The 13747-nt window shown below is 40.6% G+C and overlaps 1 protein-coding gene across 3 annotated transcripts in view; it reads right to left on the bottom strand.

Moving 5' to 3' along the window:
• SEC24D (SEC24 homolog D, COPII coat complex component) overlaps nucleotides 1-13747 on the bottom strand; it is a 59941-nt gene that overhangs the window by 18002 nt on the left and 28192 nt on the right. For all 3 annotated transcript variants that reach the window (XM_060278559.1, XM_060278560.1, XM_035111604.2), the window contains 5 exons: nucleotides 12018-12156; nucleotides 9693-9808; nucleotides 6590-6714; nucleotides 4306-4497; nucleotides 2744-2837 (listed from right to left, as the gene is read on the bottom strand). In XM_060278559.1, coding sequence (XP_060134542.1) covers nucleotides 2744-2837; nucleotides 4306-4497; nucleotides 6590-6714; nucleotides 9693-9808; nucleotides 12018-12156 — 666 coding nt within the window. The remainder of the gene's footprint in view (nucleotides 1-2743; nucleotides 2838-4305; nucleotides 4498-6589; nucleotides 6715-9692; nucleotides 9809-12017; nucleotides 12157-13747) is intronic.

Below are 13747 nucleotides of genomic sequence, written 5' to 3' on the forward strand. Positions count from 1 at the left end.
TGAAGCCAATATTCGGTTCACTGCTTTGAGACAGTTAGCAAGAACTCTGAGCATCTTCAAAAGACTGAGGGACAAATCCCATAATTTTTTTGTAACTGCTTCAGAGATGCCTAAAAAGACCTAGTTGCTCAAATAATTCTCAGAACAATTATCAGCATGTATTCCCAGTATAAATCAAGGAAAGGGGAAAAAAAACAGTGGAAATGGTACTTTTATATGTCAGAGATCATAAGGCTCATAAGCTATCACTTGAGGGGGCTTAGAGATGGGGACTGAATTTCCAAGCTGGTCACGGAGATATTGCAATCATGCTCCTCATATATTCATTGTTACTATTTTTTTGCAGCATCCACGCAGAACTGTTGGCATCAGAATGCCTATTTACATCCCCCCCCCAATTTAATCTGGAAAGGGTAAATGTAGTTTAAATTGGGGGTGGGTGGGCTGGTATTTTGATGCTAACATGCATCAACATCACCAATCCCAGAATAAACACACCTCTGGTAGCATCCAGAAACAGAACATAGTCATTACAGGGGGTGAGGGTGGGGAGTGGCATCTGTTTGGTCACTGTGAAAACAGAAAGCTGGACTAGATGGGCCATTGGCCTAATCCAGCAGGCTATTCTTATGTACTTAGGCTAGACTGAGAGGCAGAGACTGGTCCAATGTCACCCAATGAGCTTCATGACCAAGTGGACATTAGAACCCTGGTTGCCCGGGTCCTAGTCCGACACTAACTACTGCACCACACTGGCTCTCATACTGGTCTTGACCATCAATTCACACAAGGAGTTTAATGTACAGTCCACACACTGCAGCCTTAGCAGTTTGCTTATGTCCCAATAGTGACCTACCCAAGGTTTAGTACACCCCCCCAAACTCCCCAATATAAATGTGTATTTAAAGTTTTCAAATAGCACCCATTTTTCCCGATCAGCAATTTCCTATTCCCAGGAAGATGGTAAAAGAAAAAGAAAAAAACGGAAAAGATTTGATTTATGCTGTAGCATAAGATGTTTGACTGTATTTGCTCACAGTTGGCATCATGCGGAAAAGAAACAAAGGAAAATAAATGCAGAGACGAGAAGTCTGCATGGCCACCGAGATCACTTTCATGGTAAATATACACAAAAAAATATTCCAGATGGACTCAGATTGCCCCCTTTGAAGTTGTCATGTATTCATTTTATGGGTTTTGGTTTTAATTTCCCTGTGTGTCTGCTTCCAGCACATATGTTTATTTCTTTCATTCATGACAGATGCCATTTGGCATTTATATAAATTTGTAAAAAATAAATACATTTTCCTGAAAACTGAAATGTGCTTCAGCTTTCTTCTCACCCTCTCCAGAAACCTGCCTCTATTTAATACAAAAAGAGCTTTTCTCTAACTGAGAATGACACCAAAATTGTTAATGCCTGGCATCAAAACGGGATTACATCATGACAACTCAGCAAATAAGCCACACAATTATTTTTAAAACTGTGGTAAGAACCAAACCTATAATCAATACTGAGTCAGACCACTGATCCATCAAACTTTACTGGGCTCCCCAATGTGGATAACATGGGCACCACAATACCCCACAACACCTACCAAGGCCTCTTTAAAGACTGAATTTTTCTAACATATATTTTTAGGGTGGTTTGGTGAGGGAACTGCTTGTTTTTGGAGGCGGGGATTGTCTGTTTTTTTGTTTATTTGTCATGCAGTAGTAGTAGGAACTTTGCCTGGTGTTTGGCATGTGGTTTCTTAGATGTCCAAATGTGCCACCCAGTTTGTAACACACACTGAGCGGCAGTGGCTATTGAAGGTTTGAGACAAAAGTCATTCCCAGTCCTAGTGGGTGATATCAAGGACTGCACCTGGAGCTGTTCCCAAAGCCTTTCGGCCACTGAGCTACTGCCCTTCCAGATTTACTCCTGTGTGAAGAAAAGCTAAATTCTGTGATACAGTATGTGCCACCTCACTTGCTTTCCTCTCCTACCGCTATAATTTGAGCACCGATTCTTTCTATGTTTTGGACTCTCTAGACTAGCACCGCAGTGGACACAATATAACCTCAGCCACTTGGGGAACCTTCCAGCAAATCGTAAAACATTAAAAAACCTCCCTTTACAGGGCTTCCTTCAGATGTCTTCTAAAAATTGTGTAGTTTTTATCTCCTTGACATCTGATGGGAGAGTGTCCCACAGGGCGGGCGCAACTACTAAGAAGGCCCTCTGCCCGGTTCCCCGTACCCTCACTTCTCACAGTGAGGGAACCACCAGAAGGCCGTCAGAGCTGGATCTCAGTGTCCGGGCTGAACGATGGGAGTGGAGACACACTTTCAGGTATACAGGGCCTGTGTACATGGGCAGGGGAAGCATGTTTGTTATGTTTTAAAGTCATATTTTATATATTTTACAAATATGACTTAAAACAACAGCAACAGAGTATTATCCATATCTGTTTTGCATATACTGGAAAGTTAAGATTGATAGCTGGTTCCCAGTGTTGTGTGTGTGCTATGAAGTAGATGACTTCAAGTTATAATCTGTATAATTTGAAGGATTTATTGTTTTGCACCTGTGTGCAGCATGCCTGAATTCGGAGTTATATCACAAAGTACTATGGTTGGTGTTTCCTTTTGCTTCCTGCTGTGACCTGTGGGAAAGGCTAGCCTTCCTCCAGAAGAGCTTTCGTGGCTTATAAAGTCAGTCCTAATAAAGACTTCGTTGCACAGAAAAGAACATTCTAACCTTTAGCGCTTCCATGCCAGCCTGGATAACAGGAGCAAAGACAGTCTCACTCTCATTAGTGTCTGTAAACATCTCTGGAATCTGGTCCAGCAAGCTATGACAGGGGGGAAAGATCAGTGTTTCAACAGGTTGGAATGGACAGGATAATCCTTCAAAGAAAATAAATCATATAGACACCAGGCCCCTTTGCTGAAAGATTTAAACTCTGCATTAAAAAAAAATATGTTGCTGGTACATTAGCCTCTACATGACTACGCACAGTTCCCTGTTTCGCAGAAGAAACTGCTTTCTAATTCATTTAGAAGTTTTGTATGCAGTTGTTGTTGTTGTTTAGTCGTTTAGTCGTGTCCGACTCTTCGTGACCCCATGGACCATAGCACGCCAGGCACTCCTGTCTTGCACTGCCTCCCGCAATTTGGTCAAACTCATGTTCGTAGCTTCGAGAACACTGTCCAACCATCTTGTCCTCTGTCGTCCCCTTCTCCTAGTGCCCTCAATCTTTCCCAACATCAGGGTCTTTTCCAAGGATTCTTCTCTTCTCATGAGGTGGCCAAAGTATTGGAGCCTGAGCTTCACGATCTGTCCTTCCAGGGAGCACTCAGGGCTGATTTCCTTAAGAATGGATAGGTTTGATCTTCTTGCAGTCCATGGGACTCTCAAGAGTCTCCTCCAGCACCATAATTCAAAAGCATCAATTCTTCGACGATCAGCCTTCTTTATGGTCCAGCTCTCACTTCCATACATCACTACTGGGAAAACCATAGCTTTAACTATACGGACCTTTAACTTGTATGCAGTAAAAAGATTTTAAAAGCTACAAAATACTTTTCAAGTAAATTATAAACTATTTGTTGAATACTGCACAAAAACATTAATTCCTCAATCAAAAGGCAGATATGTAATGCTGCAAGGCAACTTTCGTTTGATTATACCGATATACCAAAATAAATTATGGCTCTTGTGCATGAACTCTATAAATAGTGTATTTTTAGCAGTGCAACCTCAGTCATATTATTTATTGGTATACATTAAGCTGGCAACTTAAGTGCATTTAACTTCTGTGCATTCAGCTTTACAAACTTGGAAATATGGAAGTAGAAAATGGGTCAGCATCCTGGAAAAAAGACTATGGCAACCCCACCTGCCATTGCACCCAGTGTGTTGTGAATAAATGCCATTTTGGCTTTAGGCACAGTGCCTGGAAGGTAACCCCCACGTAAGTTGTGGGCCTACTATTTAAAGTTCTTGTCTTTACTTGTATCGGCTTTCATATTGTTGTAATAACTCCCATCAGCTCCAGCCATCAGGTCAGGGGTGATGGGAGTTGTAGTCCAACAACACTGAGGGACTCATGATTAGGGAAGGTTGGTCTACGGACATTATGCACCTATGGAAGCACACATACAATCAGGTTTGACATGCATATCTCTGTAGGTCATAACCATGGTCTTTAAATATGTGATTGTCAATTTTTGTAGGTGGAAAATTGATGAAATCACCCAAGGCAACTGCTATTGAAGATATTCACACCTGAGGATAAAAAGCATAATTTATGTGTTTACTTGTTTATGACAGCTTTTGACTCCTGAAAGTTGACGAGGAAACCATCCAGTAAAGGGACAAAGACTTCACTGACATCAGTGACCACCATCATCTGAGGCTGGCCAAGATTGCGTTTTACATTGAAGAAATGGAGGACTTTGTTGTAGGTGACAAATCCAACCCGAATAGTTGAAGCCTCCTCTTGCTCCTCCCTGGAAGAGAAATGGTTTTAGAAAACACAGCTGCAGGTTAAATTTCAAAAGCATTACTTGGCATGGAGGGGGAAAAAGAGAGCTTTATTAATTACCATATTAATATTAATTAACTGTCATATCACGAGTGTCTAAACTGTACAACAAGAAACAATCTTAATGAAAGACCTAGATTTTAGCCTGAGGCCATATCTGGACATCAATAGGATATGTACACACATATCCTGGAAACTGTAGTTTAAGGGTGCAGGGAACTGTAGCTCTCTGAGGGGTAAACAACAGTTCCTAGGATTATTTGGGGGAAGATCTGTGCCTTAAATGTATGGTGCGCATGCAACCTTAGTGTTACTAGTGAGCCCAAGATGAATTTGTATTGGCCTTTTCTTGGCCACATTTCTTTCAGAAAACAATACAAGGGGCAGCTGTTTCTTTTCCTGGCTCCAGCAAAAGCCAGATGTGAAGGGTGTTGCTGAGCTGTCCTTGTGACAGTCATAAAATCAGTCCTGTGCCACCGTGGGTGCTCCATCACCTCCACCACTGGAGCTGGTGCCAATTTCCTGTGAGATCTTGCAAGATCTCGCGAGATTTCACAGTGCGAGAGAGATGTTGCGAGATTTCGGCAAGATCTCACCAGAAATCAGCGCTGATGTGCTGCTGGTGGTGGTGGTGGTATAGGTGGGCAGAGCTGTGGCAGAGATGGCGCAGCAGAGCAGCAGAGCGGGGGTGGCACACCCTACTTTGCCTCAAGCAGGAAAATGCTGTGTGGCGCCCCTGCCCCCACTCCGCCCTCTGAAATACTATTTCAAATTGGGGGGGGGGTGGGGAAAAGCCAGGTAAACATTTAAACAGACGAACCTACCAGGAGCCTGAAGTATTACTATTTTATTTTAAGTTAAATGCCTGTTTGAAGCTTAGGGGGCAGGAATGAAGAGAAAGAAGAAATGCATTCAGAATAATCAGATGAGTAAAGGGAGCGGAAAGCAAATCTCACTTCTGCCAACCACCACCACAGCCCTGTACCAGTTCCTGTCCAGTATGTAAGTAGCCCAAATTAAATACTAGCATTTGCACACAACACGGAGCCAAAAATCCTGGTTTAGTTCTATAAGCCAATGATATGCACAAGTGGCAAAAGATTCAACATGTACGGTAATCATTGAAAACCCAGAAACCAGGGTTAGTGGCTTCAAATCAAGCCAACGTATTTTTTTCGTTGTCCCCCCCCCCAAAAAAACCATCAAAACAAAAACAAATCATATACAAACTTCACATACAAAAATACAACACTCAAATTCGAAATCCAAAATGCATTTTCTAATCGTAGTCTGCTACATAAATTGCCCCACTTGATATTAAAATAAACATCATTATTCTTAATTTCCTTTTACTATATACAATAATGACACAATTAGAAATCTAAATAAAATTATAAATTCCCACAATCCCACATCCCCCCCCACTCCCCTTCACCCATGCGTGATCTCAATATTTTACTTCTTCCCTCTTGTTGTGTTAATTTTTGTTTACCTATCATACACCATCCTTGTATTCTTATCATGCTTTCCCCTACACGTTTTACATGGTTTAAAGTCAGCTTGTTTTTCCACTCGCAACAAGAGAGAAGTGTCGACACTGGTGCGTCAATATGCACTGGTTAACCGTGGCTCCTTTGTCTCGTGTGCCATTGCCAAAACATGCTAGAGAGCATGCGTCTCAAAGAGTATTAGAATGCTTGCCTTCTTGAGGGACACAGAAAGGCATTAATTATTTGAACAAGCTGAGCAAAACTGAAGGAGTTTGACCTTCCTACTGCACAGCAAAACCAGTGGATGGAGTACATATGGAGTCTGCAGTCACAACATGGAGGAGGAGGGAGCAAACCAAGACATTCTGTGCCATTCACGTCATGGCTGCGGTGCTTGATGAGCAGCAGAATCTTTCAAACCAACAAAACTGGGAACCCCAATAAAGTGATATCCAGAAGGGGAAAAAAGAGCATGGAGCAAATTCTATGCCAAAGAATTTTTACCTGGCAGTTACTACATCTTCACCAAGGATGCTAAATTTACTAGATGTTTACTGTTGTCTTTACCTGGGAAGTCTATCCAATACAGTCTTCAGTTCCTCACAGATAAGTTTAACAAGGCCACTCTTTATGTTATTGTAGGAAACATCAATCATGAAGATATAGGCTGGCAGCTGTGGAGGCTTGTTGTTCTACAAAAAAAGAAAACAGCCACAAAAATCAGGAAAAATAAAATACCTACCAAAGATTCATAATCTACCCAGATATTTCCACGGACTACCCTAATAATTGTTGGGCAATCATTTTGCTTATTTATCCGCACGGGTAAGTCACTGCCATAGGATATTGTCTTTTACTGACAAAAGTCGTATTTCAGTAAAACTGTTAAGAATTGAATAAATTTTTTTTCTCACGCAATATTTATACCCAGATGTTTAACAAGTAGCTTCCCCATTTTTATTTTTCATTGTTCTAATCATTCAGTCAGTCATTCATTCATTCTATATGAAGCTTTTATTTATCCAATTTAAAAGCTTCAAAAATATATACCTCCAGAAGACTGTAGCAATCAGAAAACAGAGTTCAGATTTTCAGCATTTACTGATGAACAACCCCAAGAAGACAATAGGTTAAATGCATGCATTGCATGATCTTGTTTTTATTTTATTTTATTTTTAAAGCAAGGTTGGCAGGGAGAAAGAGACACATAGGTGGCCCCCATGCACTGTGGTGCCACTGAAATCTCTTCTCACACACACAGAGGGAGGGAGGGAGGGAGGGAGAGAATTTCACCCTAAGAGATAGCTTCCCAGATGAAAAAGCAGCTTCAGAGTGCTGGTGAATGTGGGGAAGATGCTCACTGGGACCATGGCAAAAAGAAAAGGGCTAACCGCGCACTATGGTTCTGATCTGGCTGTTTTTTGCAATGGTAAAATGAGGCACATTAAATGCATGCACCCATTGAATGCAACATGTGGCTAGTCCTCAACAGGTAGTTTTCATCCTTTAACAAGTCTCATATATGTAACCAAGAGGCACAACTACTGCAGAAACCTACAGATTTTTGCATGGTGCTGCTTCTCTTGTGGATTGTCATATAACACACACACACACACACACACACACACCAAATTTGAATCAAATACATTGATATCTCCACTATTTATACTCAAAGCTCAGCAATTTTTGGAAGACTAATTACTTTGGAAATTTAAAGTATAAGCAAATACTCAAAGAAACAGACACAAATGTTTCTCAGAGCTCTTCTAAAGAAAGCCGCAGTTCCAAGGCAATTTATGAGAGTCAACTGAGATATCAGGTACCCGTTGCAATCAGTTGCAGTCTCACCTTTGCTCCAAGAACGTAAAGATGATAAACAACATACTTTCCACCCCAAACCCAGCACTGGAAACTCCTGATTTCAGAATGTACACAGAGAGGCTCCCATAACATTTCCATTATCAAACAAAAAATCAGCCTGCGCGCTTGCACGTGCCAAGTGTTTTGTGAAAGTCACTTCCTGACCTATAATTTACTTGTTAAAGTTCATCAAAACATTCACAGGTTAATCATGGATATGGTAAGATGGAAGTATGTATCAGCTACAAAGGCGATAACGGATGCAGGGTTTTTGTCAGCATACTTTAAGGCTTGCCATAACGACCCTTAATTTTCCTTTCATTCATTTCCACGTGACTCCAAAGCAACACCCGTCAGTGAAATATGTGAGCTACAGCAATGTAAGTGGAGATTTGAGGTTTTCAAAAGCTGTTCCAGTTTCTGCATTTGCAGCAGGCTGACAAACATTCTCATACCTTATGTAAATTCTATAGCACTTTATGAAGAGATCTTGGAGAGATTCATGGCACATCACAGGTACCAACTCCCTGGGTGCCCAAGCACCCACAACAATCCCCATGAAGGGGCCGGGCACCCACAAATTTTGGTGCCAGGGCCATTTAGCTGCACGGCACCCACAGCTCCAGGCACCCATGGTCGCAGGGCTAAGTTGACACACTTGTGAGACATTTATTGAAAAAGCAAAAAAATTGCGTTTAATAAATCCATCCCAAAGAATTGCAACACTACTCAACAGCTGTTATTTGTTAATGTTTTTCTAGCTGTTCATCCTCACTGTTATTCAATAAGGCAAAGAAAAATTGTGGTTTTCCTTAAATGTAGGAGGGAAATACATCATTATGCTTTTGTTGTATTCGATACACTCTCCCCAAATCATGAATGTACCATTCTAGTGAGAGACTTTACAGTGTGGAGCGTCAACAGTAAAAAGGGACTGTCAACAGTTAAATTAAAACCTTGTGTAAAATGAAAGTAGCTTAACCCCATACACCCTGACTGAGAGGTCTGTGCAATTTTGTACGTGTACAAATAGCTGCCTTGAAATGTACAAGATGTCTAGTCAGTTGAACCGAGGGACACATTCTGTAATTGCAAAAGGAAAGGGTATGGACAGAGTGTATTTACTGAAATTAATGGAAATGCTCTTACAGAGTATGCACTGTGCACACATTACAGTTTTTGCAACAGTAAACAACTGTATGTCACATTGAAATCAGGCCAGAGGCTCATCTAGTCCAGCATTCTATTCTCACAGTAGCCAAGCAGACGCCTATGAGCACCCACATTAAAATCAATGTGAACTTTATTCGGATTTCACCTAATGCATTTAGAACTGGGTATAATCACCTTGACTTTGGTGCAGACTAAAACTAGAGACTATGTTTAAACCAGTAACAGACCCTCAAAGTTTTCCCATTTTTCAGGAACAGTCCCAGATTTACAGAAGCAGTCCTGGTTTCTGATTTGATCCTGGAATGTCCCAGTTTTCCTTAAGACACCCCTATTTTCATTGCAGAAATATTGGAAGGTATACATTAAGGCTGCAGCCCTAAGGACACTTATCTAGTAGTAAGCCTCACTGATCAGAGGGCACCTAATTCCTCAACAAATAGTTAATAAGTATCTGCAGAGCTCTTTCTTCCCTCTATAATCCATGCAAGTGAGCCTCTCTCTCCCTTTCTTTTCTTTCTTTCATTTTGTGTGTGTGTGTGTGTGTGTGTGTGTGTGTGTGTGTGTTTTACAGATGTAAGGGGTTCTCCTTGATTTAGCACAAAGTTTACAAACTGTTTTCCAGGCTGAACAGACTTACCTTGCAATAATCCAAAGTAGCAATGTATTCATATGATCCTAGAGATAACTCTGGCCTTTCGTAGTGGTCTATTCTTCTGCCAACATGATCCAGATGTTGAAAATAGAATGGAGGAACTAAAGAAAAACAAAAAACAGGAAGCTGAATTCTCCCCTTTTGCTAAACACACAGATGGCTCTGGGTGTATGCTATATTCCACTAAAGTTCTGGCAGTGGCTTTTACATCATGGGAAAGCTCATATATAGTGTGGAAATTAAGAGGTAGGGTAACACCATGAAAGTGGAATAAACTGCCATGGGAATGCATAATCTGGCCCCATATAAGGCAGCTTCAAATGCAACATGAGCTAGAAATTTGCTAATTCAGGCTTTTCAACAAAGCACTTATCTTGTTTAAGTTTATAAAAGTGGGTGGCAAGGAATGGCAAATAGCACTAGGTTCAACCTCCTTCTCCACTCCTCTGCCTATTACCATATCATGATAGATCAGGGAATATATAGTACTACTGAAGAAGAAAATGACAAAATTCTTAAAAATAAGTTGAAACATTTTTGGGTGACTGTGTGGATAAGCCCTTGCTCAGCTGTTAGGGTGCTTGTTGCTTATTTACTTCAAATATTTATGCACCCCTTTTCAACTGAATGCTTTCCAAGGCGGTTTAGGATAGATTGCAACAATAAAAAGCACACCCTAGGGCCCTTGCTCCCCTAGCCAGGGACAAAGCCCAGTGTCTTTTTTCATACTTCTGCAATCAGGGCTGGTATAAATAAGATAAACATGAGTCTTATTTGGTGACTCTTTTAAGACTCCCAGTGCCCTTCCTTCTCCGACGTTGAAACAACAGTTTGCATTGCAATTTTCGCTCATAGTCCCCGATGCAAAACAACTCACTAGTGTCTCACTGTTGCCAGTCACCTATTCAGCAAGACTGGGCAATTTTCTCTTAATCCCTCTGCTTATGATGAGTACTTGAAGCTTTAATTACAGTGCATGAAAGGATACAGATGAAAAGGCCCTGCAAAAGTGCAAATGATTCTATTTTTACTGCAATATCGGTTTAAATAATAATTTGGTAGCTTATTGCTATGCAAATAGTAGGCATTTGTGAGAACTTCATGCTGAGTTAACAGCCCATGATGCCGACTGCCCTCTCTCTATATTTCATTCTGCAGATTAAGGTCTGAGACAAACAAGAGTTGGCATAAGTCTTTCGAGGTTCATGTTTCAGAGTTGAAAAGATTACTGTATTAGGGAAAGCTCTCTGCTGCCACTTTGATCCAGCTGAGGAAATCCAACTAGATACAAACGTCTCGAAAGACTCATTCTGGCAAAGTCTTGGGAACCAGCCAAAAGCTCAGGAACTCGTACTTATGAGTCACATGCAACTGCACTTGGACAAATATGGCATGGCATCTTGTGTTCAAAGCAACTCCCATCACGGGAAAATTAATGGATGATTTAACCATTAAAATCCTCTGTCATAAAGGGAGGCAACAACCTAAACATTTGCTCTTTTCTAGGCAGTTAAAATATGTTTCCCCCTTTGAAACACATTTTCAGCCTGCAAAGAAAATAATCTCATATAATGGCATAACCTCCTCTGCATGCCTATTCAATCTAATGAAATCGCAGACAAGACGTAAATCATTACAGCAGCCATATTATTTTACAGAACTTTTCAGACCAAAGGATTCAGGTACATTTTCTCAGAACAGTTTGATCATCCTTGTTGAGTGCATACATATGCATTCCCTAGGGAAAGCCAGGTTTTGCTCTTAAAGTTTATTCTGCATGCCAAAATGCCTATGCCTTTCCCAATCCAGATGATTGCATCCTGGAAGGAGCATTTTCTTAATGCGGGAATTTCTAACTCTTTGCAGCTTTAAGGCTAGAGAAAAGAAGAGCTTTGTTTTGTGCTCTTCCCAGTGACATCCATTTTCCTGGATCAAATGGTTAAGTAATTCCATTCTGATATCCAGGATAACACGAGGAAAGTCCATAGCAAAATTAGGTCTAAAAGAGCGTGAAGACCACATATAAAAATTCTGATGTACAAGTCATTCAGCAATTCAGTTTCACATAAAGTTAAGCGTTTAGTTAAAAAAAAAACATCCATCATGTAGCTTTAGCAAGATGCAGATCCTTACTTTGGAATGCAACCTTGCGCTCACTTACTTTCTTAGGTATCTAAATTAATGTGACTTTCAAGTCAATGCAGTTAGGATTGGCCTGAAAACGAAACAAAGTCTTCAAAAACTTACTTTAAAAAATAAAAATAAAGAACTAAGTTTTCCATTATTTCAAAATAAATAAGTACTACTTACCATCGTTCACACAGTTACAAAATCCACACTGATATCGTCTTCCACCCTCAATGAACTGCATGAAGGGGCACATATAAGCCTTGCACCTGTTGCATCGAATAGGTCCTGTTTCACCATGATTTACCACATAAAGGGGCGTCTACGGAGAATTAAAAAAAAACACTTAGCTGCAGATTAAACAAGATTACTAAACTACCAAAGCACCAATCAATTAGGAATTGTTGCTAGTTTCATATTCTACCTTGGAGGTAGCCCTTAAACCACAGTTTCTCAGGCTGGATCTACACAGATATAAAAAGACGCTATGAAAATGCTACCAAAAACCCTGCTATAAAATATAAAAAGGTAAAGGGACCCCTGACCATTAGGTCCAGTCGTGACCGACTCTGGGGTTGCGCGCTCATCTCGCATTATTGGCCGAGGGAGCCGGCGTATAGCTTCCAGGTCATGTGGCCAGCATGACAAAGCCGCTTCTGGCAAACCAGAGCAGCACATGGAAACGCCGTTTACCTTCCCGCTGTAGCGGTTCCTATTTATCTACTTGCATTTTGACGTGCTTTCGAACTGCTAGGTTGGCAGGAGCTGGGACCAAGCAACGGGAGCTCACCCCGTCACAGGGATTCGAACCGCCGACCTTCTGATTGGCAAGCCCTAGGCTCAGTGGTTTAACCACAGCGCCACCTGGGTCCCTATAAAATATACTGTATATGTAATTTGCCTTTGAGCTCCACAGTGCCACCTGGTGTCACATTTTTATAACGCACTTGTAACGTTATCATTGCAGCTGTGCAGCTGAGTCCTCAGTTTGGATCTCCTGGGAAACTGTGGTTTGAGAAACCAGGATTTCTTTGCCAAAAAACTGCTGCGCAATGAGAGTAGGAAAGGGAAAATGGGAAAGTAGCACATGGATCATTCTCAACAAGGATTTTTATGTTAGAGCCAAGCCATCAATATATCTTCTTCACATCCTGACTGTGTGAAGAAAATGGTGTTTTCACTAATTCACAAACCATGCTTATCTTTTTCCTGTTACTTAACTTAAGCAAGTGAAAGGAAATCTAAGATCAGTGCATGCCAACTCTTTACAATGGAGAAGTTCTAGATTACCAATCAAGTTTACTGAAGCATAATGCATAATTACTAGGGAACAACACAGTTAGCTAAGCATGTGCGACTCAATGTTACCTTATTTTAATGGCAGCATTAAGCACAAATCTCTCCCACTGAAACAAGTGGGATTTAAAAATGCTTAACTTTGGCTGGATCATACCTACTGTAAACAAACATTTAAGCCACTAACCCCACATAATTGTGTAGGATAAGAGTGATAATATATAGTTGGAAGTAAGTTCCATTGAAATTATAGGGTCTCTTCTAAGAAATGTGCATGGCCCACACAAAATGTTTTTTTTTTTTTAAAAAAAATTAATTTGCTATCTTTTACTGTTGAGAATGCTTTGCCTAATTTATTTTTGCTAGTTCACACTGTACAAATTTGTTATTCATTTCAATAAATATTTCTCATAGTATTACTTTTCAGTCTTCCTAAAAACATTTTTGCAAAATATGATTGCATATGTGCTAAATACTCTCTCCTCTACCAAAGTTTTAAAACAGAAGAGCTTCCTTTCATATGTTGTTGGGCTCCAACTCTCATCGGCTCCAGAGAGCATGGCCAAAATCAATAACAATGGGAATTATAGTACAACATCCAGAGAACATGTTGGCTA

Source organism: Zootoca vivipara, chromosome 9 (assembly GCF_963506605.1).
Source record: "Zootoca vivipara chromosome 9, rZooViv1.1, whole genome shotgun sequence".
In the NCBI taxonomy this organism is placed as follows: domain Eukaryota; kingdom Metazoa; phylum Chordata; class Lepidosauria; order Squamata; family Lacertidae; genus Zootoca; species Zootoca vivipara.